The sequence below is a fragment of the Condylostylus longicornis genome, unplaced genomic scaffold (genome assembly GCF_029603195.1).
Source record: "Condylostylus longicornis isolate FDR11 unplaced genomic scaffold, ASM2960319v2 ptg000110l, whole genome shotgun sequence".
NCBI classification, from domain to species: Eukaryota; Metazoa; Arthropoda; class Insecta; order Diptera; family Dolichopodidae; genus Condylostylus; species Condylostylus longicornis.
This window is the reverse complement of record NW_026578078.1, coordinates 101,515-128,903: the sequence shown is the minus strand read 5'-3', so window position 1 is coordinate 128,903 and position 27,389 is coordinate 101,515. Positions and strand designations below refer to the sequence as shown.

Sequence of the window (27,389 nt, the reverse complement as noted above, 5' to 3'; positions counted from 1 at the left end):
ACAAAGAAAAGACAATTTAGAATTGAAGAAAATTGTAAAATGATTGCAGATGAATTTTTTCAATTGACTTTTGTGAAAAAGTATATTGAGTCTTTAAAGGATTTATGAAGCAAATATAGTACTCATATATTTCTTCTATAAATCAGACTTTCCCAACCCGTTGTGGGTGATAGAAATTCACAAAAATTAAAATTCATAAACTGACAATTTTTAAATATACCAGAAGCTTGCAAAATTTAAAAACAGGAAACAAAATAAATTATTTCTAACTTCTTATTTGAAGATAACGAAATTTTCTTAAAGATCAACATATTTTCATCTAACTGTAATACCTTTTTGGCTGAATCCGTTGTAAAATCCATTTTATATATAAAAACAAAATAAAGCTCTTACTCGTACATATGTACATATATTTTATCTTATATTTTAATATTAATCTATTGAAGAATTTCGTACACATGAAATGAAATTTTTATCTACCCCTGAGTTCTATTATTCTGCTGTAAATTTAAATAAAACCAGAAAAAAAAATAACAAAAAAAACACAACCTTGATGCGGATGAATGCTCACAAATGTTATTGACAATTCAATTAATGTGCCAGAACAAAACATAACGCGAAAAATGCAAAAAATTGAAAAACAATAGGAAATCATACCCGTTTGCAACTCTTTTAAGTCTGCATTTTAATTTTTTTTCAATTGAAAGTAATAATTACGGATCGTGTTGCTATTAAAGAAACTAAACAATTTAGTGAATAATTTCGTGGAAAACCACACTATTATTTTAGTAAAAATCAACTTTTGCCATTGAATTCTCTTCAAAATCCAATCCAATATTTTATAGATGTTTTTCTAGATTTTATAAGATATATACCTATGTATAATTTAAATAAAAGATTCTAATTTTTGTTTGAAGGCCATAATTTTATCTACTCTATAGTCAAATTAATACATACCTTTGACAATATTTTAAAATCGTTATCGCGAATGAGTTCTTCACCTGGTTGTTAACTGAAGGATTTATAAGCAATAAATCGTTTTACAATTTTCAATCGTTGTATCCCGAATATAAACTGCGTCACAAAAATTTCCAATAATAATTACTAAATAGCATTTAATCCTATTCCGAGGAGATTAAAATAAATTTTCTTGTTGCCATTTTTTCATAATATTTCATATCCTTCAAAAATGGAAAAATTTCATGAAATGAAAATTGTAGTAAATCAAAAATGACTGATAGCAATAACTTCATATATGTAATTTTTGAGTTTAAGCCCATACAATTGAAAGAATGCAAAGTAAAATCAATTTAACTAAGTGGAACTTATATTTATGTAAATCTTTGTTGAAAGCAAAAATTTTTCTTCTTGATTGCAAAAAAGAAAGGACTTTATTCATTTAAAATTCTTTATGTTTATGTCCTCAAATTTTTTTTATATCAAGCACGTTTTCTCCGAATTCCATTATGAATGACTGACTGATTCGTTTTTCATATCCATATTATTAATTAATTAGCTTCATATACACACATTGTGCAAAAAATCTTTTTACTTTTGACATATTATTGAAATTTTGTTCGTTTTAAATACAAAATAGTGTACGAAATTTTATTCCCAAATCGATATTTCAATCTTCAATTATTCATCTTGTGTACATTCCCATAAGTGTAATTGATATATGAAAAAAAAATTGCTTTTTTTCAATTTATTCATATTTTGTGACATTTTCTTGTATATAAATACAGCATACTACGGCACATATACATAAGCTATAGTTTTTATATTAATACAATTAATTATGCACGTACGCTTATATAAGAAAATGGTATTAAAATTTCAAAAAAAATTCAAATTATGAATTTCCAAAATTGTGTACCCCTTAATGCATTTGGTTTGAAAACAAAATTGCTGAATCCCTTTGATAAAACAAAATTTTATTTACTCTAAAATTTTAAATGTTTTGTCGACTTAAACAGAAAATGAATTCGGTACAAATTCGGTTGCTTTGATTTAATAATATCATATACAAATAAAATACAATCCCAAGTATTCGAAAACAACAAAATTAGCAAAGACAATTCAAATATTAATAAAATTAACTATATATATAAGCAGTGCTCGAAGTGAGGCGGGATGGAGTGGGATGCCATCCCAGTACTTTTAAATAATTGGAAATCCATTCCACTACTTAATAGGAGAGAAAAATGCGTTCCGGAACATGTTTTTTAAAATTTAAGAAAATTTTCTAATGAATTTTAAAAATTTGTTTTAATTAAATTTTTTTTTTAACCAATTTCAAATAGTAACGCATAATTTTTTTCTGTTAATGAAATTTTCGTTACTACATAGTAGTCTATGCATTTCTTTGGTAACAATTTGCACAGTTTTTGATTCAACTTTTAGTTAATTTAATTTTAAATATAAATATTCTCGTTAGTTTACTTCCTAAGTTTGGTATATTTTGTTTAGTTATTTTTTTAAAAAATGCTGGTGAAACTAATCAAGTTATAATTTTATAAAATCGAGACATAAACTATGAATTAGAACTAGCAATTTTTACTTAAGCTGCATTACATATAATTTGTAATTATCAAAAGATTAACCAATTCCAACAGCAAAGCTAGTTTTTGTACTTAGTGAATTTCATTTTTTAAATAGTCTGAATGTTAAAGAGTGTCTGAATGTATTTATAATATTCTACGTACAAATTGTATACATATATAAAATCTTTAATATAACATTAATTATTCCAATTATTAAATTTTAAATTTTTGTGTCGTGCAAGCAAATTTAACATTTTAATTAATTCTAATCTCTTAAATAACCTTTTTTTATTATTAACAAATTTAAATTTCAATCAAATTCAAAAATAATGAAACCAAATTGAAAAAAATTAGTATTTCCAAAAGTACGGGAATTTTTCAGATACCCAGTATATTCGGTAATTGTTGTGTGAAAGACACAATCTGCGAATATTATATAAGCTGCACTTCAATATAACATTCTTACTTTTTTAAAGCATTTTTTGCATTTCTACCGTTGAATAAAGCATTTTGTTCGATTTTATTCGGTTCTATAATGACCACATCAAATTTCGCTTTTTCATACAGAATGATAACGCGAAAATTTGTTTTATGTTATACAATAAAAAAATTACATCAAGCATTAGTCTGATGACCTAAATAATATCCTTTTTATCCTTTTTTTAAATAACATGTGTTTTCACCTTTCATTTTTATGTTTTCTTTTTTCATTTTACTTTATATATTTTTTATGGCTTTTATCCTTTTTTTATTTTTTTTTTTTTGGAAAATATTTCCATTATTTAAATTAATTGGTATTGCGGTAAAATTTACGGTAATAATCAAAAAAAGAGAAAATAAATAAAAAAGTTACTAAACATTTTTACAAAATTCATGGAAATATAAAACTGACACGAGAAAATTCCGAAAGAAAAACTTCATTTTCCATAAATTTTCATATGTAAATGTGTTAGTAGGTGATTCATCATAATAATAGAATACGTGCATATATAAACTATTTCAAAGGCTGTAATTATATTTTTTACACTAAGCAAAACAACTATGTTAGTAAAATTTGATACTGAGATGGTAAAAAAATAAAAATATTGTTTAATTAACTACTATAATGTAAAACTGTAAATCAAGCGTTATAATTGTATAATGTTTTCCATAGTATGCGTGCTTATTACAATACACTATGAAATTTCTTTACAGGCTTTGTAATAAACTTTTCACTGAATCATTTGATCTTTAGTGTTCACTATAAATTAATCATCTTTTAATAAATATCACGATAAAGGAATTTTTAAATGATAAGCTTGTGGTAATAAAACCAAATGAACTCTTTACAATAAAAAAGGAGTTTTCAGTTCTTCCACTTCCATAGAGGAATTTCATCAAGGAAGTAGCTTCTCCGTAATTCAAACGAATTTTCTATGTACACTACATAAAAATTAATTATTTTTGATTTCACACAAAACTACGGTCAGTACTGTAAATAGTAATGTTTGTTTCTTTATCAAATATTCTTCAACTATAAAATGAGGCTTGCATCAGATATATCTTCTTTTATTAATCTATTTTTTTGCAGTTGCTATTTATTGCCATTAATGAAATTGCAAAAATATTTAATTTAATATACACCTACTTCACATATATATTATACGAGTATATCTGCATAATAAAGGATATATTGGTGATGCTAGATAAAAATATTATTTATATTTTGAATACTGCTCTTTAACAAACAATTTTCAGTTCAACAATTTCCACAAATTTTTAAATGTGCACACAAACATTCCATTATCAGATTTTCGAATTTTCATATAGTATAATTATGTACAAATATTGAATATTTGAATTGATAAATTTAATATTACATTTATATAGAAATGAAAATGTTCCAGATTTTAGAAACAACAACCTACACGAGTACAATTGTTTTAAAATATGAATTTAATTTAAATTTGAAAAAAATCTTGAATGAGATTTAAATTTAATTTTAATTTAAAATTAAACACGTGTCGAAGCATTTACAAAATATAAAAAAAAAACTCTTTTAAAAATATTTTTTGTGTATACCTTTTTGTCCTTATCTTAAAATTTTATTTTTTTTTAAGGATATTACATACAATATGAATGTACTTGAATTTACGTTATATATTATTCTATGGTTACAAACGAGAACTAGTTAATTTGTTTTTTTGCAGCTCTTACTTTATTTCAAATTCTCAATTCTTTAATTTATATTCCAGTCAAAATTATGGGACTGTAATTTAATTAATTTAAAAATTATAAATTTTGTTCTTATAAAAAATTGAATTTGAAATTAAAAATTAATTTCTTAAGTCATTCATTTGCCATTTTTGTGAAAATCAAGTAAAATATTAATTTCTTTTTTTGTACTTTTCTTAGATTAGATGTTGTTACTGAAAATTCAAAAATTTTAAGTGGTTTTTAATGTAAGCAAATTAACAACGACTGTTTTTTTAGCACATTTTTTCTTAACACCACAGAATTTTATTACCCAAGTACGTATATAAGTATCGTAGTGTACATGTGACCGTGCATCATTTTCATCTATTTGCCTTAAACATATTCTAACATACCAAAAACAATACTGTAAATTCTTAAACCTAATATAATTTTTATTTACATTTACAATCTGCATAAATATGAACATATAAAGAGTGAATAAATATTATATTCATGTATATGTATAAATTTTCATATTCATATAAAATTTTCTTTAAAAATTCTGACTTTCTAAAATATTTTTAGAATTCTGTCTTACATTATGCTGTTATTCGTATGGTTCCTGATTTTTATCAAAAAAGTTGAATATTACCAAAAACAAGTACATTTTTTTTACTTATAAACACACCGTTACATACAACATACATATATGTATATTTATATAAGTAGATAATACACAACTTTACATAAAAAAAACATAATGTAGATAGGCTATTTAAATTTGTATATGAATTAGAGTATATAACGTTATAATATACAAGTGCATCCACTGTATGTACAGGTACATATAAACACAAGTATATAAAAAAAATATTCATTATACATAATATTATTTATTATATAAACATACAAAGTCAATATTTGAATTGTTCTTTCTTATAGTTTAATATCAAAATATGAATATTATACATAGAGACCATATAAAAAAGTTTCAAGGATAATGGGCTTCGTTTTTTTTTCTTCTTTCTATATTTTATCCTTTCGTAATGACACGTATGATACAAAATTTAATAGAATTGAATATAAGAAGAAGGAATATACGATAAATAGAATAATATTAAAAAGGGATAAAAGTGTACTTGAAATTTTCAAATAAAAATTGGGACAATCGAATAGATAAAAAAATAAATGGAATTTGAGTAAAAAAAGAAACAAAAACCAAAAAAAAAAGATAAACAAGAAAAACTGGGTCAGTAAATTTTTTTTTTTCTTATTATTTTTATTCCTACAACATTATGTAGGTACAAAAAAATTCACCTGTCAATAAATTTATGTATTACACAAGTTTAACATAAACTAAACATGGTGTATAGTGTAGTGGGTTTCCAACGTGACATTATTTATTACGAATATAAAAAAATGTTGCAAAGAATTAAGGATTTCAAATAAAATCAATAAATCTAAGAAATTTTTCATAAATATCCGCCTCGTGACCATGCCCAAAGGTAGGCAATGTAAATTTTAAAGAAAATTTTTAACTAGTTTTCTATTAAAACTTAAAAAGAAATTTAGTACTGGCTAATAATTTTTAATTGGTGATGCTTGTTTAAGATTGAAAATTTTAATCAATTATATCAATTATTATTCTAAAATTATTCTAAATAAAATTTTCTTTTCCTAAAATTTACAATCTCGTCTACTGTCACAATCTCTTCCTTCTATATTTTATATAACATTCAATTTTAAATTAATTCCGAATTCTTTATTATGCGTCTAACATTTTAATTTTGAAACACCTTATATAATATATATATGCATACATAATTTTTTTTTCTACACACATATACATAAAAATTCCCTCCTTGGGAAAAAAAATATACCTATTGTCATTTACATAAAAATATCAAAGGATATTTATTTGAATAGTGTCAAACTCTTAAAATATTCAGTTAAAGTGGATTTTTTTTTCTATTTTTTTATCTATAGAAAAAACGAGAAAAAATAAAGTTGACCTTGTCAACTCTGTGATACCCGTACGAATTAGTTATCCTATGTGCGAATAAATAAGCCATAACTGACTATGGAACAGACAATGACTTTAAGTTGCCGTATTACCATATTAATTTATGCAAAATTTCAGTACTGTGTTTTTCAAAATACTGTGTGTGCCAAACTACTATTTAAGTTGTACGGTAGCTACCAGAAAGAGCCAAGATATTTTAACGAATTTTTTCAAGCACATCGGCCCTACTATATTCGCTTGTGTATATTCGCTTGTGTAAAATATCAATATTACAGCTTTTATAGTTTCTGAGATATAGTCAAATAACTTTTGAAGTTGTATGGCAGGTACCACAAGGAGCCAAGTAATTTCAACGACTTTTATCAGACACATTGGCCCTACTAGTATATTCGTTTGTGTGAAATTTCAATACCATAGCTTTAATGGTTTCTGAAATACAGTCAAATAACTTTTGAAGTTGTATGACAGATACCAGAAGGAGTCAAGCAATTTCTACGACTTTTATGAGACACATTGGCCCTATTAATATATTCGTTTGTGTAAAATTTCAATACCATAGCTTTTATAGTTTTTGAGATATAGTCAAATAAATTTTGAAGTTATATGGCAGCTACCCGAACCAGTACCCCGATCATGTAATTATTAAATTTAAATAGCGTTCTGGCACTTACTACAGTAAATCATTTGTGAAAATTTGGTGAACTTAGCTCAATTAGTTTTTGAGTTATCGTTGGGACGGACGGACGGACGGACAGAAAAAGCTAAATCAACTCAGAATTCGACGCTGATCAAAAACATACACTTGAGTCTTTATCTACGACCGTTATTTCTCAACGTTACAAACGGTAAGGCAAATTTAGTATACCCTTCGAACATACGTTCGTACGGGTATAAATATATATATATGTAGTATACCAATGACATAACAATTAAACAATCATTGAAAATTCGATGTTTGAAATATCTCTGTTATTTATTAAAAATTTATATAGGTAAATATAGAAATGATTGTTTGTGCCACCGTATATAAATTGCTTTTATGCAATGCGTGCAAAAAACCAATTAAAAAGATTTTTATTTCTTTTTTACTTTAATTATTAAAATTAAAAATACTAACTTAGTTTTATTGAATGATAGAAAATAACGCTACAATTAAATAAATGGACAAAAAAAAATTTATTTCTTTAAAAAATTGCATACTTTGAGGGGTTTTGTTTGTCGAATTCAAGAAAATTGTCAATTTTCATAATTTACGCTGAATTACTTATAAGAAGATTTACGCTGAATAAGAACTTCAAAACTTAAATGAATTCGCCACTTAGATGAGCGCCTTTTCTGATTTAAATTTGAACTTTTTATGATTATTAGTAAAACTCTTTATAATGAACAAAAAAAAAATTTAAACAAATTGTCCTAATCAAACTTAACTAATATTATTGTTAATTTGACAATTTGAAAAGGACTTTGAACCAAGGTAACAAAGGTAATATCAATTTAATTAAACTAAGAATACAATTTTAATTGTTTTCCCCACCCCGTTCAAAATTAAAAATTTATTAGTTAAATTTGAATTTCATTTCTTTCTACGCAATATATATTTTTTTTTTAAATAATAATTATTGTTTTAAATAACTTAGTTATTTATTAAAAATCGATACATATTTCGTTTTAAATATTCAAAACTGTGAGTCATTTTTTATAATAAAAATTTGTAGTAAATACGAAAGAAACACTGAAATATAATTACAAAACCACTCATAATATAATACACAATTCATGTTCTTTTGAGGATTCAATATCGTTAATAAATGAAAATCAAAAATATCCTTATATCAAGAGTATATACATACTCGTATATAAAATAAGTATACAAAAATTTGAATGTACACAATATTCTCCCTATAAAAACGATATTTTCCCTAATAAAGTTGTCTGTAAGCAATCACTACAGTTTATACACTTGTTTTGAAAATTAATTACATCGATGTAAACCATTAAAAGGCATTTTTAATAGAATTTGTAAATTCAATTTTCATTTAATGCTAAAAGTACTATCACAGGAATGTTATTTAAGGGTAAAATGCATACAAGTGAAAATTCCCAAATCCTATTTTAAAATATTGCCTAAAAAATAATTGAATATGTATCGTAGACTCTTTTATATACTATACTGTATAGTATATCTATATATTTATGTATATTATATTATAGTACGTCATACATATTTGCAACACGCATTTTACTTGTTATACAATGTTTACATATTGTGAAGGGTTTTGCTTTTAATGAACGCGATATTGAGACATTCAAAAATGATTTCGCGTTAAAAAGAAAAAATGAAATCTGTATTGCGTACCAAAAAATCGTAATAAAAGCAAAATTAATAAGTTTATATTCCTTTTGTTTATACATTTTCAATTAGCTATTGGGGAGGGAAAAAAGCGATACACTTATAATTTTGTAACATTAAATGGACAAAATTAAATTATAATTGTAGTTAAAACTGCTATGTATATAATTTAAGTGCCTTTTGCTTAAATTAATAGCCATTTTTATACTAAATAAAATTTAATATGTTCTTTCGTAATTCATTTCGTATTTAAGAAAATAAAATTTCATATTCTTCCTTTTATATTTTATAATAAAACTAGTTGCTGAAACTTGTTGAATCATATATTCTGAAGTTCGGCAATGATTTTTTTTTATACCCGTACGAACGTATGCTCGAGTTTTATACCAAATTTATCTTACCGATTGTAGCGCTAAGAAATAATGGTCTGAGATATAGACTCAAGTATATGTTTTTGATCAGTATCGTTTTGATCAGATTCTGAGCCGATTTAGCTTTGCCTGTCCTCCCGTCCCAACGATAACCAACGATAACTCAAAAACTATTTAAGCTAACTTCACCAAATTTTCACAAATGATTTATTATGGTAAGAGCCAGAACCCTATTTAAATTGGATATGATCGAGGTACTGGTTAGGATAGCTACCATACAACTTCAAAAGTTATTTGACTATATCTCAGAAACTATAAAAGCTGTAATATTGATATTTTACACAAGCGAATATACACAAGCGAATATAGTAGGGCCGATGTGCTTGAAAAAATTCGTTAAAATATCTTGGCTCTTTCTGGTAGCTACCGTACAACTTCAATAGTAGTTTGGCACACACAGTATTTTGAAAAGCACAGTACTGAAATTTTGCATAAATTAATACGGCAATTTAAAGTCATGATCTGTCCTATAGTCAGCCATGGCATATTCATAACTCGCACATAAGATAAGAAATTTTTACGGGTATTACAGTGTATTACAGAGATACACTGCCAACTCTATTTTTTCTCGTTTTTATCAAAATTTAATTTTAAATTTTGCCAGTCATACCGAACCAAAATTAACTGTTTTATAAATTCAATTGAAAAATCTTCAATTTCAGGTAAGTATAGTATACAACTTTCAATTTAAATATTGATATTCCTGAATACAATTAGATATTTAAAGAAAATTCTTAAATTTTCAAAACTAAAATTGAAATTTAAAAAACTAAAGAGCTAGCTATAAATATTTTCATATTATGATAAACTATACCAAAGAAAAAGGACATTATTAACATCTCATTAAAAAGTAAAATAACAAAAATAATGAACAAATCGCACTACCCACATACAAATCATATGTATACATATATGTACATATATAAATTTAAGTGAAAAAGAAATAAGTGAAACCAATTCAATTTTAACTGATGGGGTAGAGTATGATTGGTGACAATCAAAAACGTGAAATAAAAAAGTTTTTCATTATTTTTTCTTTTTCCTTTTTTTTTACTAACTTTTACTTACTGCTATTGACTAGGGAGCCTATATGCATACATAATGTAGAAATATATATGTATGCGAATAAGACATGCACAGTAATATTTTTATATATATATATACATACTTTTCTCCATTTTTTAGCACGAATCCAACAAAATTGTTAAGCAATTTTCTAATAAGTTTTGATTTGTCAGTTCGTCCACTGGACGATTGTCTGTCTCTCCGTGTGTTTACTTACTAAACTTATCTATACCCTTTAAACGAATAGTCATTATTTTACTTCCGCATTTTTCAAATTTTCAATATAGTTTTCTCTCTCAGTAAGTTATTGAAATTATTCAATTTTAACAATAAATTTATAAACATTAAGAAGTTTTTTATTTTGACGGGACAAAATTTTTTTCTTTATACCTTTTCTTTCTACCTCTCCTTTCATATTATTTGATTATCCACCGATTTCTATCATATTTTAGTTAACGGTTCTTTTTAATCTATATTCTAATTCCGAAGCTATTAAATAATCACTACATAATAGCAGGTAAATAAGAGTAATTTCAGAATGTTCTTTAAAAAAAAAGTGGTTTCATTTATTTTTAAGGGAAATGTGCTACCTTACAAACCATTCCATTTAAATTTATTTATTTACAAAATATATTCATAAAATCAAGAAAATAGACGAACGTGTACAAAGTGAAAACTAATGGACTCTTGGGAAAATTTCATTAGAAATTCATTGAAAAAGTAAAAAAGAAAAAAATACACATACATACATGTATACATATTATATATATAACAAAATGTAAAAACTGTATATACATATGTATATACACAATGAACTACATATTGTAAAAAAAGAATAAGTTATAAGGCAACACAACGGAAGATCAACAAAACAGAATGAAATATTTTCTTTTTTATACATACATATATACATAACTATATTTAAAGGACATACTATATGTGTTGTCCTTAAATAGAATCAACTAAATTATAGTGTTCTAATACAAATAGCAACTTATACAATAATAGCAATATAATATAATATAGGCGGTATATGTGTATGTGTATATGGTCTTCAAAAAGGATTTTATTTTATTATTGGTGGTATTTAAAAAAAAAAGTAAAAAAATTTATTATTGACTTTCCGCTTTTATTTTGTTTTGGTATTTTTTTCATTTTTTACTTCATTTTGTTTTTTTTTGGGTACCTCAAATGTGCGGCTCTTCAACTTTAAAAAAACAAAACGAAAAATACTTTTAATATATTTTGTAAAAACAAAAGAACACGTAACAGAAAGAGTGTAGTGTTAGAGGACAATAGAGAGAGAAAGTATAGGAAAATTTAAAAGAAAAGTATTAGAATTCTGTTTAAATAATTGTGACATTTTTTTCTGATTTTTTTTTTACATAAAATTTCTTCTTTTGGTGTATTGTTTCTTTTTTCTATAATATTATTGATTTATATTAAATATTTAAATATATATAATTTGATTATTTTTGTTTTTATTTAAAAGTTTTTGATATTGAAAATCAAGTGCCAGTAAATGTTAAGTTGTAGACAAAAAATGATTAAAATTGTTTTTCAAATTTTTAAAAAATAACTTTAAATATTAATTAATATTAATTAATATTTTAAAAAATTTTAATAAATTAATTAAGTATAAGTGATTTTTTTCTATACTTTTGTACATAAATACAAAATTGTACACTTACATAAATAAAAAATTGTAATTTTAAATTTTACGTAAATAAAAACAGTGTATGAAACATTTTCAAAAGAAAAAAACTGTATCGAGATTCAAAAATGGTGGAATTTTTTTTAGTTATGCAAAAGGATGATGTTCTTGAAAGATTTGTTAGTAAATTTTATATAAATATATAGTTATAATTTGATGGTAATAGGGATAATCTTCAAATTTTATTTTCGAAATTGTCTGCGTTTATAAAATCGGTGATGGGAGTTAAAGAAAACCTGTCAAAATGAAACTAAAAACATATTGAAAATTTTGATAATTCTTTAAAGCAAAGTGGTTTGCAAAAAAATTTCAAATATTGAAAAATAAAAGCATTTTTGTCAACAGATACAAAATAACTCTTACATATTTTTCTTCCTAATATTAGGAAGTATATTATTCCTACATTTATTTTATCGCAATGGCTATATGAATTTTCACAAGCCTATAGAATGGTGCGTATATGTAGTAAATCTCAAAAAAAAGGAAAAGGTCAGCATTTTTGTATTAAAAGACCTCAATAGAACTCATTGCAAAATTCTATATGATTTTAAATAAAAACTTGCTCGAAATACCAAAAATATTATTCAAGAAAATTTAATTCAGAATTAATCATTTTTATCTATAATTTCAGAATTAGGCAAAACTAATCGATTAAATTCTAGAAAAATATACGTATATTACAGAATCTTAAGAAAATTGAGCTCTAAAAATCAAAATTAATGTTTGCAAATTAAATTTGAAACTCAAGTTTTTAATATTTTAGAAAATTTTAAACTTTTTATAAGTTTTCCCAAAACATGTTGGCAATAATATTATTAAAACAAATGAACTAATTCTAATATATTCGGGGTTAATTAATAAGCAAATACACTTGTACTTTTGTAAATTTCAAACTTAAACATCAAATGTAATTCAGTTCGCCCCAATATTCCACAATATTCCTCTCATTATACTAAAAAAAATAATCACCCTCTATAAATGAACACATATACATACCGTATATGTAAATAAATAGATAAAATTTTCATCATTAATATTGACCGGTGATTCGTAATTTCAATAAAAAATTTCTTGTATACTTAAAATTCCAAAATTTTAACGAAAATCTGAAAGGTGACAAAGTATACGATTAAAATTGGTAAAAAAAATTCCAAAAAAAAAAGACAAAAAAATTTTCTTTTTACAAAATTAAGGAATTTTTTATATTTTTATCATTAAAATCTTGAAGGAAAACAAAATTCTCATTAAGAATACGAAAAAAAAGAAAACTTTTTTTTTTCTTTAACATTTCATTTTGAAATTTCTTTCCCTATTCTTATAATATATTCCAATTATATCGTTAGAAACATTACCCACGTTTTAGCCATTATGTCAGTTCTGTTATCCCCATATACACATATTACAGCTATATACAAGACATAGCATACAATCTATATACAATTTTAATTTCCGCTTTTTTTTTCCTTATCCTTCGTCCTCTTGCATTCCAGTTCGTTGTCTTATGACTATAAAAATGTTTTTCTTATATTATTATACGTGAATGTTATACGTTGCGATATATTATTATACATGTTCATAGCCATGTCTAATATACGGGCTTAATTGTTCATTTTTAGATATGTTCGTAAACACATTCTCTTAAAAACTTTTCACTTCAAAGAAATTGAAAACTAAAAATGAAACAGAGTTCATGTGTTTCCATAATATTATAATTTTTTTATCTAACTTTCGTTATTTCAACTTTTAAGCATTAATTGCACCTTGTCTTACCTGCCTGTAATTGAACTTAAGTAAATTTAAAAAAGCAATCATTACAAGGGTGGAATTTTCTCTTTAAATTTCATTTCTCTCCAATAATTTTCTTGTATATTCTTTGTATATAAGGATTACTCGTATTTAGGGAAGAAGAATTTAAATAGTATTTTGTTAGATATTAGGTAATTTTTTTTATACATTATATTTCTCAGCTCTAAGTTCATTAATTTCGAATTTATTGACATTGGGATTTTCTTGATTTACAGCTAATAACATGTTTGCGTTCGTAATATTATACAAGCATAGAGAACGAACGAAATTAAAAGTAAAATCTTTGTAAAATGAAATTTTTGACTATATAGAATAAAATATTCAGTTATACTAAACATAAATAGTTTCTGGTTCAAGGTTTAATTCAATGCAATATTTTGGAATTGTCTGCGCCAATATTTGTTAAATTTTCGTATATAAATTTTGTAAAATCAAAATACCTTCATACTATTAAATCAAGATCCAATTTCATTGCTCACTATATCTTTGAAATTCTATTCAATGAAAAACATGCATATATACATTTATTATGTAAATAATTTTGTAAAATGTACATATATATATATTAATAAGGTATGATACTCAGTTCATTGAATATTTTAAATTATATTTATTAAAATAATTCAAATAAAAATATTTTATTCATAATTCTTTCATTTTAAAGCAATAAAAAATCTTACATACGAATTTTGAACCCTGTATATCAGAGCCAATACATATGCTGATATGCATGTTATATATATTTTTTCATACAGATTTACATGTATAGTGTAAAATATCAATATATATACATTAATGAAATATCAAAAGGAAGCGACTCATATATACTCGAAATTTATTACCTTTTATCATGACTTTAAATTTTCAAGGTCATCTGATCAAATTACAATATAAAATATTTCACTCTATTATACATACATATGTATATAAAGCACAATCTCGTTATTTCAAAAATTTTATCGCAATAATAATTATGCTCTCTTTAAAAATTGCATATGTGTGTATGTGAATATTTTTACTTTATATGTTTACATTCTATATGCTCTTATGTGCCTGTGAATATTTTATATATGTTTAAGAAATTCTTTTATAAATAATTTCAGATCTTATATTATTTACGTACAATATATTGGATAACCTACCCGCACTAGAATCCTGTATAATATTTTCTTATGTAAAAAGTTTTTTTTTCTTTTATGTTCACACATTGGGGTATATTTAATATTATTACTTTTTAAAACAATTAAATTTTGTTATATACTACAAAAAAAACAAGAACAACAACAATAACAAAGAAAAATTTTCAAAAAATATTTGAGTACAAACACTTACTCAAAGATCGTTAGATATAGAAGTGCTTGCTATCATCACGATAATACTAAAATGTTGAGGTTAAATTACAGTATTTTATATAAGATATACACAATTTACATACGTATATGTATATAAAAACATACACACATTCATTTATGTAAAAATGCATAGAAATTTTCTAAAGGAAATTCATGAAAATTTTTAAATCATTTTGTTTTCATTTTGGTTTAATTTCTCCATTCAGGTTATAAAAATTTTTATAATGTATGTACGTACGTGTGTATCTATGTATATTATATTTGTTTTCCGGGAATATTTAAGAAATGAGAAAAAAAAAAGTTTTAAGAACAAACATTTTTTTAACTGCCAATGTTATATTTTTTTTTGGTATTTTATCTTAGTTTTCCCTTTAATTAATTTTCTCGAATGGAAAAATGTTGATATAAAAAAAAAAGAAATTTTTTTTTTTATTTTATATTTTTTCTTCTTCTTCTATTATTATTACTTTTTAAAGCTATTTATCTCAATTCGGTAAAAAATTAAAAAACAAAAAATCGTGTTGTCTCTTTCATATCTGAAATGGGGCAATTTAATTTTCAAAAAACTTTCATTAAAAAAAAAATTGCGCTTTTAAGTTTGTCTTCTGGATTTCTACGACTAGAGCCACTGTAGTCTTAATAACCATTTGCAGAACCGTTCAAACTTACTGTGAAACATTTGTGAACATTTTTTCATTAGCGGGAAATAATAGCAGGGCATTTCATCTGCAGTTGCGGATCATACTGCGGATGTTGGGGTTAGCGGTATATAAACAGAAAATACAAAATTTTTGAAATTCTGTTAGCTCAAAAAATATCAATCTTATAGTGATATTACAGCTCTTTGTTTATTAACGAACTGTAATAAATATTTGATTATTTAACTTAACAGCAGCTCTTGTTTTGAACTACAAATAGGCAACTTTGTATAGAAAATAGAATCAAATTCAATATATAGAAAAGTTCGATTTATAAAGTCATAAAATTAATTTTAGATGCATATAATAAGGAATTTTAAGAAATCTACTCAAAATTTAACTCGTTTAGTCTAATGCTCGTCGGTGGAAAAAAATCATAGCTGAGTAAATCAAGAATGTTTTTAGGCCCTTGATATATGATGAACACAAAAAGTTTATGTTGGATTTTACGTATATCGCGGCAGTAAAAGGTTGTTCTTCTTTAGCGAGAATTGCTTTTATCTTAATTGGTAATAAGTACATTTTTTAAAAATATAATGGGATTTAACATACTAAAGCATTTTAAATGGACAAACGTTGCACTCAATTTCGTCCATATTTTCACCGTAGAAAATGTAAGAGAATAGAAAAATAGATTAGTTTCAAAATTGTATAAGAATTTCAATTACTATATTATAATAAAAAAATACTTTTCTATTATAATATAATTTATAAGGTTATATTCTATAATTTTCTCGAATTTTCGATTTTCCTTAACCGGTATGTCTTCGAATAAATTTTTCTGTTTTATTATTTTGTTGTTTTTTTTTTCTTATGTTCTTATATTTCATTTTTTACTGATCTTTCTTTTTTTTTATTTGTTTTCTTTCAATATAGATGAGATTTCAGCAAAAACAACAATTGGAACGTGAACAACGACGAGTGGAAATGACATCAAGTAAATTGGCAATGGAAGAAGCAACGACAACAGAAACGATATCAACAGCATCCTCTACAAAAGCCGTGAATTCGAATATTGCTCCTGGAAAGGTATGTTTATAAGAAAAATTTTATGGTATTTACATACATATATATATATATACATATATATATTTATATTGAAGGTGAATTATAATTAAATATACAAAGTTATATACAAACGCTCTTATATGTGTGCTCGTAAATATTAGTGTATTAAAGGTGTATATTCGATAGATTTTGTATACAAAGGTAAAATAGATTTTTCATTTTTTTGAAAAATTTGTATTTGTATTGCTCAAATGTCTTTTTAAAGTGATTTTCAAATAATGTCAATCTACACTCTATTTTATACAGAAAAAGGTATAATATATAGGTTCTAGAGCTAGATTATATGAAAAAGGATATTATATTGAAGACAAATTTTATATTGTATTCTCCCTGTGTATATACGATTTATGAAATATTAGAATTTTTCATCGTAATCCTAAATAATTGACAAAAAAAAAAAATGACTTTGTTTTTTCTTTTCTTTTCATAAAAATTTGAGGAAAAGAAACTCATCTTTTTAATCGGGAAACTTGATTATTTATAGATGTGTATGTACTGTTAACATTGTGAAATTAATTGTCAATTAATCTTTAATTCACTCAACTCTTTAAAATCTTTGACGATTGCCTTTAAGGAAAACAAAATTAAAATTGCTTTCATTTAAACAAATTGAGATCAAAAGATTTTTTATTTAGAATACTTAAAATTTTTTTCAGAAGTTGAAAATAAAATGAAAATAAGAGAATAAAATAAGAACTGGTTTTTTGTCAGCTTTGACGGTTTTTATAAGAACTTGAAAAATTTAAATGGACGAATATTAAAAAAAAACAATTTAACAACATTGTGTTAGATTAAATCGAGTTAAATTTTTTCGTGTACACTTATCTTTTAGAAAACCCATCAAGCCTTCCAGGAGCTCTTAAACCTTGCTTCGTTTAATTTCATTTGACTTAAAAAAGCTACCTAATGTATTTTACAGTTAAACCGATTTTAAGCAAATAAGAATATAACAATTAACAATTAAGAATATAACAATTAGTTGTGTATAAAAATATCGCAAAAATCTATGTAATTTTAAATATAAATCTACTTATACAAGTACGTATAATTTCTATTGCGTTTTCAATAGTATACTTTGAAAGTAATTTCATAAGGGTTCCCTCACCAATCAAATGAATAGATATGAATCATCGCGACATATACATTTGTAGCAACAATTGAGCTGGTTTTTTTGAAACTCCAGCCAGTAAAATTTGTCAGTAAAATTTGTGTAAATTTCTAGTCTGGCATCATAATTTGAGTAAACAAAAATTTACTCTACTAAAAATGTTTTATTCTAAGTGCGCTTCTTTAATTAAATTCAAACCACCGAATGAATCATAAAATAACTTTTTATTTTCAATTGGGGTTTCATTGTTCATTTATGCCCAGTGTTTTACAACTTAATCTTATATGTCATATGAATATAAGGCATATCACGTCCTGTTACCGCTATTCAAGTCAATTCTTCAAATTGGTTTTGAAACTATTATTGCGTTATACCACAAGAAATGTGAAAAACAATAGGAAAAACTATTGAAAAAATCTCATATTTATTTTGAAAGTGCAAATTTTTGTAAATATTTTTTCATTTCCATTTTAATATTTTATAATCTATGAATGTATTTTTACATTTTAACAACGATAAGAATAATTTGAAGAAACCGAAATAATTTTCTCAATTTCTCAACATATGCTCAAATTTTTAAGAAACTTCAAGCACAAAACATCAAATTTGAGCACAAAATGGCTCTGATTTAGTACATTATGTAAGTATATGCATAATGCAGTACAAAAAATGAAAATATTTTCATTAAAATAGTTAAAATAATTTTTCTCATGCAATTCACTTCAATTTCGAATCCATTTAATAATTAATGACCAACCATTGCACCAAAAATAAATTTTTTATACCAAAAAACAACTTTGCAGCATTGAACTGTCATAGAAACTTCGAATTTCTACGAAAAAATCTCTAACATTATCTAAAATCCTTTGCATTCATTCCTATAGATGAATAAATAAATAATCACAAATTTTACCGGGTATATTATTAATTTTCCAAAATTTTTTTTGTTCCTTGGCTAATGAAGAAAAGGAAAAATATAGATACTTGAAAAACCTTTACCCTAATCAATTTTGAGAACGGCGAGAAGAAAAAATTCGTAATTGAAAATTAAGAAAGATAAAATCAATTTGAACCAACATTTTACTTAGATTCATTGTTTCATCAATGAATATTTAAAAACCAAGATAACCGCACCATTCAAAATATGTTTTAAATGTCTCCCCTTTATATTATACTAAGACCTAAATTTATCAGCAAACTAATTAATTTTGTTTCAATATTTCTAAAACAAAATATCAAGCAGCAAAAAAAAACTATTGCTTTGTAAATTAATTAACTTAATTAAAAACACTTTAAATTAAAATCATTTTCAAAAAATCCACCTTTTAGCACTTTTCCAAAAATTTTTCGAAAAAAGTGCTTATTAGTTTCATTCTGTCCGCCAGTTCGTCCGTGGACATTTTTTTGTTTACAAAATTTCTACACCCTTGAAGATAGAAAGCTGAAATTTAATATGTACATAGATCTTTACTAGAAACTTATTTCCGTAGAACAAAATTTTTACCTCTCTCATCCCCTCTAAAAGTTATACCCCTCCAAAACCTTAAAATGGCCTTTTTTAACTATTTGTTGTAATGAAACCATAAGCATTTTTCAAATTTTGCAAACGCAGAAAGGCAGTGGCTTGCTATCGTGGCATACTATAGTTAAACTTTAAAAAAACAAAATCGCCGTTCAAATTTACCGTTATCTAAAAACGGAAAAAGCTAACGGTAAATTCAATGACATTAAAAAATATAATTATTTTTCTTAACTCACACAATTAAACCTTGAAATCGAGCATTATGTTAACCCCACTTTATATTAATTTTCGCTTTATTTCAAAGACTACATAAATCGTTCATCCTACATATATGCAAGCCTAGAAATAGTTTCGTTTATGAATGAAAATAATTATAATAGTGTGGTAGATATACACAAACTGTATTTAAAGGCAGCATTTTCCCTAATTGTTCAAGGGAAAGCTGCTACAATACAAACCATTAGTTTGACCCAACTTTATTCATATTGAGCTTTGATGAAATGATTGCCAGGTAGCATATATTATATTCACATATACACACATTGATAATAAAGACATATACATACATTGATAATAATCACATATACACACATTGATAGTAAAGACAAGTTAAAATTAAAATGTTGAAGTTTCTTTATTAAAGAAAATAATTTCAAAACTGGTGCACGAAATAAAAAATATTAAAAATATGGATCATTGTCACAATGCAACAGATTTAAAAACCTAAACTACGGTTCCTTTTTCTTAGATTTTTATCAACTGAACTCAAGAAATTTGACATGTAGATTGGAAATTTCTCTAACGAAATTTCAGAAATTCATGAGGAGTTCCATATATTAGATTAATTCTTATGGACTGAGACCTACATCTTAAAGGAACCATGTCAATCCTGTTTGTTATATACCTCCGATAAAAACAAGTTCTATGCTATCTCCTCTTTCCTCAAATATTTTGGAGTAGAAAATGGTTGGACGTAAGATCCGATCCGAAAGGTTCAAACCTTTCCGATCGAAAGGCTTACAAAATGTTTCTCAAAGCCGCCTTATTAGCTATATTTGACATTTCTAAAATGAAATTTAAACTTGTTTTATTGTGACACATTAAACAAAGACTTTATAAACCCATAGAATTTGATTTGAACATATTTCTATATCTCATGGCATGTATCGGAATCATAAAATCAAAATATTTTATCGGGTTCAAATTCGAATTACTAGCTTGTATCCGAACATAAAAATATTCAAAAGATAAAAAAATACTAAGTAATGTGTACAGGTTAAGTTTTTTAATTAAAGCCTTACAAATTTTGAGATCAACATTTCTTTTCGTAAAGCAAACAAATTTTACCAAAAATCAACCGAATTCTGCATAAAAAAAAATAAAATTCCTGAAATTTTTCGAAAAATTTTATTAATTCAATGCCAATTTATTCTTGAACTTTTATTAACTTTTTATATATACGTATGTATGTACATACATATTTGTAATTATATTTGTGTTAAGTATAAAGTTACACAAATAAGTTTCCTCTATTGTTTATTTTAATTTTATTTTTATGTAAAAAGTTTTCTATAATTAATTCAAAATTTTCCCAATTTTAAAAAACGTAATGCATAGTATATATGTACATACATATAACGGTATTATATAAATATACTTTGTATTGATAAGTAAAAAGTTCATCATCAATAGAAAATTTTTTGAACATTAATATTGTATACATATAGTAACCTTGACACGCAATAAATGTTGTTATTCCCTTCTTATTCATAATTATTGTATTCAATGATTAATTTGTTATAAGGAATAAGAAGGCATTTTTCTTTCCCATTTTCTATAATATTATTTTCTCCCTACTTCTCTGTTTTATTAAACTGTGTACTATAGTAATGTAATAATTCTTATATTGTGTTTTTTCTTGTTATATGTGTGAGATACGTTTATAAATTTTTGGATTTATTATGATCGAAAAAATTTTCAAAATGGTGTCGCTCTATAAAAATGTCAAGGAAGGTCTAAAAATATTACCTTCGGAAAGAACAGTACAAACGAGTTGCTATCGTTCACTAATAGAAAGTCGTGACTGTTATTGCGATGCAATTTCATGGGAAGGAAAAGAATCATTATCATTTTTACTGTAAATATTCAACCCTTGCTTTCATTTAGGGGATTTGGGAATCTATACTAAATTTATTGATTAACGTTTGTATAATTTTATCTTTTTCACTTTCAGACACTATCAGTGAAGCACTTCAAATTATAGACAAATTATAGAAACAGGTTCAGGATTTCCTAATACATAATACATGATCACTTCAGCAGCTACTTAGGACTTATTATAAAACCACTTAAAAATAAAAATTACTGCTTTCTCAATATTTGTTTCAAGATTTTTCTTCGAATTTGCTTTTTAAAAATTTAGTCAAGTCCCTAAATTCAATGTTACACTACACCAAATTTTCTTTTAAAACAAATATTTTTAATGACATATTAAATTTTAAATTACCGCTCTTACTAATTGAATTTATGCTGAATCCAAAATTTTTTTTATAATATAAAATTTTCGAAACTCTATAAGGACAACCAATTTTTAAAATGAATTTTAAACTAGTTTAAATATAGGTAGACCTAAATCTATTAATTTCCTAAAATCACCACATCATTAAAGTCTTTAATCTAATTAAAAAGTGAAAATTAATTATGTGATAAAGTTTACCTAAACTACCTATATAGTTTCACTTTTTATAAGTAATCTTAATAGAGTCATTAATAGTCTTTCAGATACTAAAACAAAATTAACAAAATACTTTTATCAACACCTTATCAATAACAACAACAAAAAAGTCCCTAAAAGCAATGTGTTATCCTTTTTTTTCTCAAAAGAAAATAAACCACACCATTCTTTATTGTTAATTAAAAAGAAGAATACAAAAAAAAAGGAAAGGTTTTGAAACAAAAACTCTACGTTGTTGTGCAATTCGTCAAGTTTTTTTTTAATTTTTCACTTTTTCTTTTTATTTTAAATAAAGGAAATTTTTTTGCATGCAAAATAAAAAACATAAAAAAATTTTTTTCCCTATTTTTTTTGTAATATTTTTTTTATATAATGAAGCACGCTACAAACAAAACAGATTACAAAAACAAAATTTAATCTGTTAATTATGAATTCTCTTAAAAAAAAAAAAAACCAAAAATTTAAAAAATAAATTAAAAGCCACTATTTTTAATTTCTATAGATTTTGTTTTCCCTTTTCTATTATTCAAAATTTTTAATAATCTTTTTTCCTTTCATCTTCGATTCAATTTCGTTTAAGGTACGACAAATGTTCGATGAAAGACGTCGTGGTACTGGAATTGATAAAAGTTATCCATTGAAACCATTATCGAATAGTAATAATCAACGTTCAACATCCGGTAGCAGTGGTAATAGCAGTAGCGGTAGTGGTTTTATTACAAAAAAAACAACAACGACAATAAATTCAACGAATCGTAATGGAAATTTAGTTACAAATAAAATATCATCATCGTCAACAGCAGCAACGAAATCATTACGTAAACAAGTAATACCTAATTCTAGTCAACAACAACAATCTGTTAATTCAACTAATCTAAAGAAAACTCCTATAAATGGTCGCTTAAATGCATCATTAATTAATGAAAGAAATATTACAACAATACGTAATAATAACAGTAATAATAATAATAATAATAATAGTGGAAACGATTATCCTGATGACATTGATTATAATTATAATGAAAATAATAATAATAATAATGATAATAATTATAATAATGATGATGATCATGATGAAGAGAATGATTATATTAATAATGAAAATGTTTCTGCTATTGAAGGAACTATAATGAATGAATCAAATAATAAAAAACAACAAATTAATAATGGAAAAAACTTTCAAAATGAAAATCATAATAATAATAATAATTTGGATGACGAAACTTTTCCTGGTATGTAAATATAAATTTAAATAAGAATGTTCTACACAGTTATTTTCATATACTTATCACGTCTTTAATTTTTAACGTAATAAATAAGTTTGTGTAGGTAAATAATAAATGTTTAAATATATATCCAGCCCCGGATTTATCATACATGCAAAGTATGCATTTGCAATGGGCGATAAAAAATAGGGGCGCCATTGAAAACTTAAAAAACCCCTAAATTTAAAAAAAAAAAATTTTCACCCAAAAAAAAAAGGATTCCAAGTTTTTTTTTATACATCAATTTATAGCGAAATTAACTTAATAAAATCTACCTACATGCAAACATAATATTTTGTTCCTACACATATTTTCTATTTGCACCATATAACAAAAAATGTTCATAGAATTAAAATTACTCATACATTTCTTTACTCTACACTACTCTTTCATTCTTATTTTTTATGTACTGTATATGCCTATAAACACAGAATATTATTTCACACAGCTGTATACATTCAAACGTTCATATATATAAGTGAAATCGTCTCATATAATATACATACATATATAGAAGCAATGTACGCAACAAATAAAAATATTCAAAAATACACATGTACACATAATTTATATTGTCTAATATGAATAAGATCAACACTCATGCGTACACATATAATTATCTCATAAAGCAAAATTTTTATTTTGCTGAGATTGCTCCCTATCAACACTCGCTCGTACACATATAATTATATCACAAAGCAATGTTTTTATTATGCTTAGTGGCTACACTCGTTCGTACACATTATATTTAAATTGTTTCATACATGCAAAATTTTATTTTTGCTTAGTTGTCGCCCACTCACCAAACAAACAAACACATTATTATAATGTATTACTTTTCTGTATACTATTGCATTAGTAAACAACAAGAACAAAACAAAAAAAAACACAAATTAAGAATGAGAATAGAAAGAAATTAGAAAAAGAGAATGAGAACAATATTCTTAAATGATGGAAAGCATAGCTTGATATTGAGATTGTGTATACCAATATTTTGTTTTTGTTTAACAACAAAAAATTTTGAATGAATTTTAAAATTACATGATCGTTATGAATTTCTACTACTATGTTCTGCTTTCGTTTTTGAAAAAACTGTTATCAATCATAGAATTAAATTTTAATTCATAAAATCTACTACTTATATTGAATTGAAAAAATGTTGTTTAATAATCAAGCGAATGTTAAGAATTTTTATGCTGAATTGATGTAGTGTAAGTCATCCAAAAAATAAGAGTAAAATGAAATGGCGCATAATTTGCTTCACACATTTATCTCCAAAATTAAAACAGTTAAGCAAAACGACATTCTGAAATTTCAAAACCACGAGCCTATAAATACCAGTAAATGCATTTATTTTAATAAAATCTAAAAAATATAATGAACAGTATAAAAGCTTATAGCTATGTACATGAAAAGCTTAGTTTTTAAGTCACAAATTTTAGAACGAAACTTTGATTTTCCTTAAATTTTTGAATGCAAGTCGAAACTTTTTTTATACGCTGCTTCATTTCTCAGGCGATTTGTGAAATAAAAAGCCAAATTTTACGAATAAAAATAAAAATAATTATAAAAATAAAAATAAAATTACGAATAAAAATAAAAATAATTTTTTACTTTTTTCCATATTCAAATAAGCTGTGAAAAAGTTCATTTGATATAATTTTCATAGAATCTTTTACAATAAGTTTCACTTACGTCAAAAAGTAAATTTTTTGGTTGTTAAAATCAAAAAATCAAGTTTAAGTGATTGATATAAATCTGATCATAACTTCATAAAAAAACGTACAGTTAAATAAATTACCTTGTTTTTGAATTTATAAAACAAAAAATTGAAAGTTTAGTTCCAGACTTTAATTCTATAATTCAGCACAATAAGGTTACAAGAAACTGTTTTATGATGCACAATGTGCAATGCCTATTAAATTTTGTTCACAGTAATAAAATAGGTGAAAAGGTTGAAGGGGGGGGGGGGGGGGGGGGGCGCACTTTTTAGGAACCGCTTAGGGCGACGAATACATCAGAACCGCGCCTGTATATATCTACTATGTTGTGTTTATGTAGCAACATAAGAACAGGGAGATTAGCGCTATATGAATTTGTGTTTTTATTATTTTCCATAACAATATTATAATAAATACCATTACTAGTTCTATTCATTGCCATGCTTTCATTTTATACTATGCCCAAGAGTATAAAAATCGCAGCCAATCACTCTATTCAAAGTCTGCGTAAGAAGAACTTGTATTTAAATCATACTTATTAATATTTTATATTCACTTAACATTCTCAAAAATTTATTTAATTATGTTCTTTATATTTGAACCTACCCCGTTACATTTGCTCAGAAACATACAGAATATTAATGAAAATTTAAGTAGTCATTAGGAATTCTAAAAATTATTGCTGCTACAACATTTTTTTAAAAAAAAACACCTTGTCATTTTGTCAAAATAATATTTTGTCTAACGATAAAGTTCACAAAGTAACTGTTGGTAATTCAATATAACTGTTTAAACAATGTAAACAGTTATATATGTTTATTATGTTGAAAATATAAGGAGTAAGGACGCTAAAACTAATAAAGAAAATCAAGTTGTAATGCAGTTTTCTGTAAGGGTGATAACGAGTAAGATTGAATATTTGCGTTCCTTTTGTCTTCTATGGTGTAAAATATTATATATTAAGTATATTAAATAGCATAATGCTGTAATAAAATTAATTAAAATTCGATAACATACCCAAGCTTATTTATTTATATATATTTACGCTAATTTCACTATAAAAATTGCAAGTTAAATTATAAAAATATAATGGAATCTATAAAAATATTAGAAATCGAAAATCTTTCAAAGCAAAATCAATTAATTTTTTAGAAATTTCCATATCTTCAATTATATGAATCATATTTTAAACTTTTCAGCAGTAAGAACAATGAAATACCAATTTAAAACATGTTTTTTTATAACACATTTTTCTAAAAATCACGTTATTTTCGATATTTTTGATTAATTTGATATACTAATGTTTCTGTAATTAATGAAAGTTTTTAACTTTTAAAAAAAAATTCATTTGATATCATAATTTTCATTGTCAATTTAAAATAAAATTAATAACAATTTTACTCAATATTTATGTACACACATAATTACATGCATAATAAAATAATATTAAAAAACTTTTATTTTTTTAAACTTTTAGACGAAATGAATTTTGACAATGAAAATATCAACAGAAAACTACCGAATATTGGAAAGTTAAGTATTGATGAACAAAACAATAATTCTGAAGGAAATTTAAAAACAACAAATAATATTAAATTGAAGCCAGTAATTACACGCAAAACATTACCACAATCTTCAGCTAACTCTTTAAAGAAGAACAGTGCACAATTAAATTCATCTGAAAATGTAACAAGGAGAACTCAATCTAATACTCCTGAGAAATCTTTAAGAAATGTGCCGGTATAAAAATAATTTTATTTAAAACAATTTAAATCTTAAAAATAATTTGATTTTGATTGGCGAAACATTATAAA

General features: G+C 24.5%; 1 protein-coding gene across 3 annotated transcripts in view; it reads left to right on the top strand.

Annotated features, from left to right (window-relative positions):
• Nucleotides 1-27,389, top strand: part of LOC129614498 (homeobox protein 2) — a 126,808-nt gene that overhangs the window by 98,448 nt on the left and 971 nt on the right. For all 3 annotated transcript variants that reach the window (XM_055529131.1, XM_055529129.1, XM_055529130.1), the window contains exons 4-6: nt 17,034-17,186; nt 23,170-23,821; nt 27,053-27,315. In XM_055529131.1, coding sequence (XP_055385106.1) covers nt 17,034-17,186; nt 23,170-23,821; nt 27,053-27,315 — 1,068 coding nt within the window. The remainder of the gene's footprint in view (nt 1-17,033; nt 17,187-23,169; nt 23,822-27,052; nt 27,316-27,389) is intronic.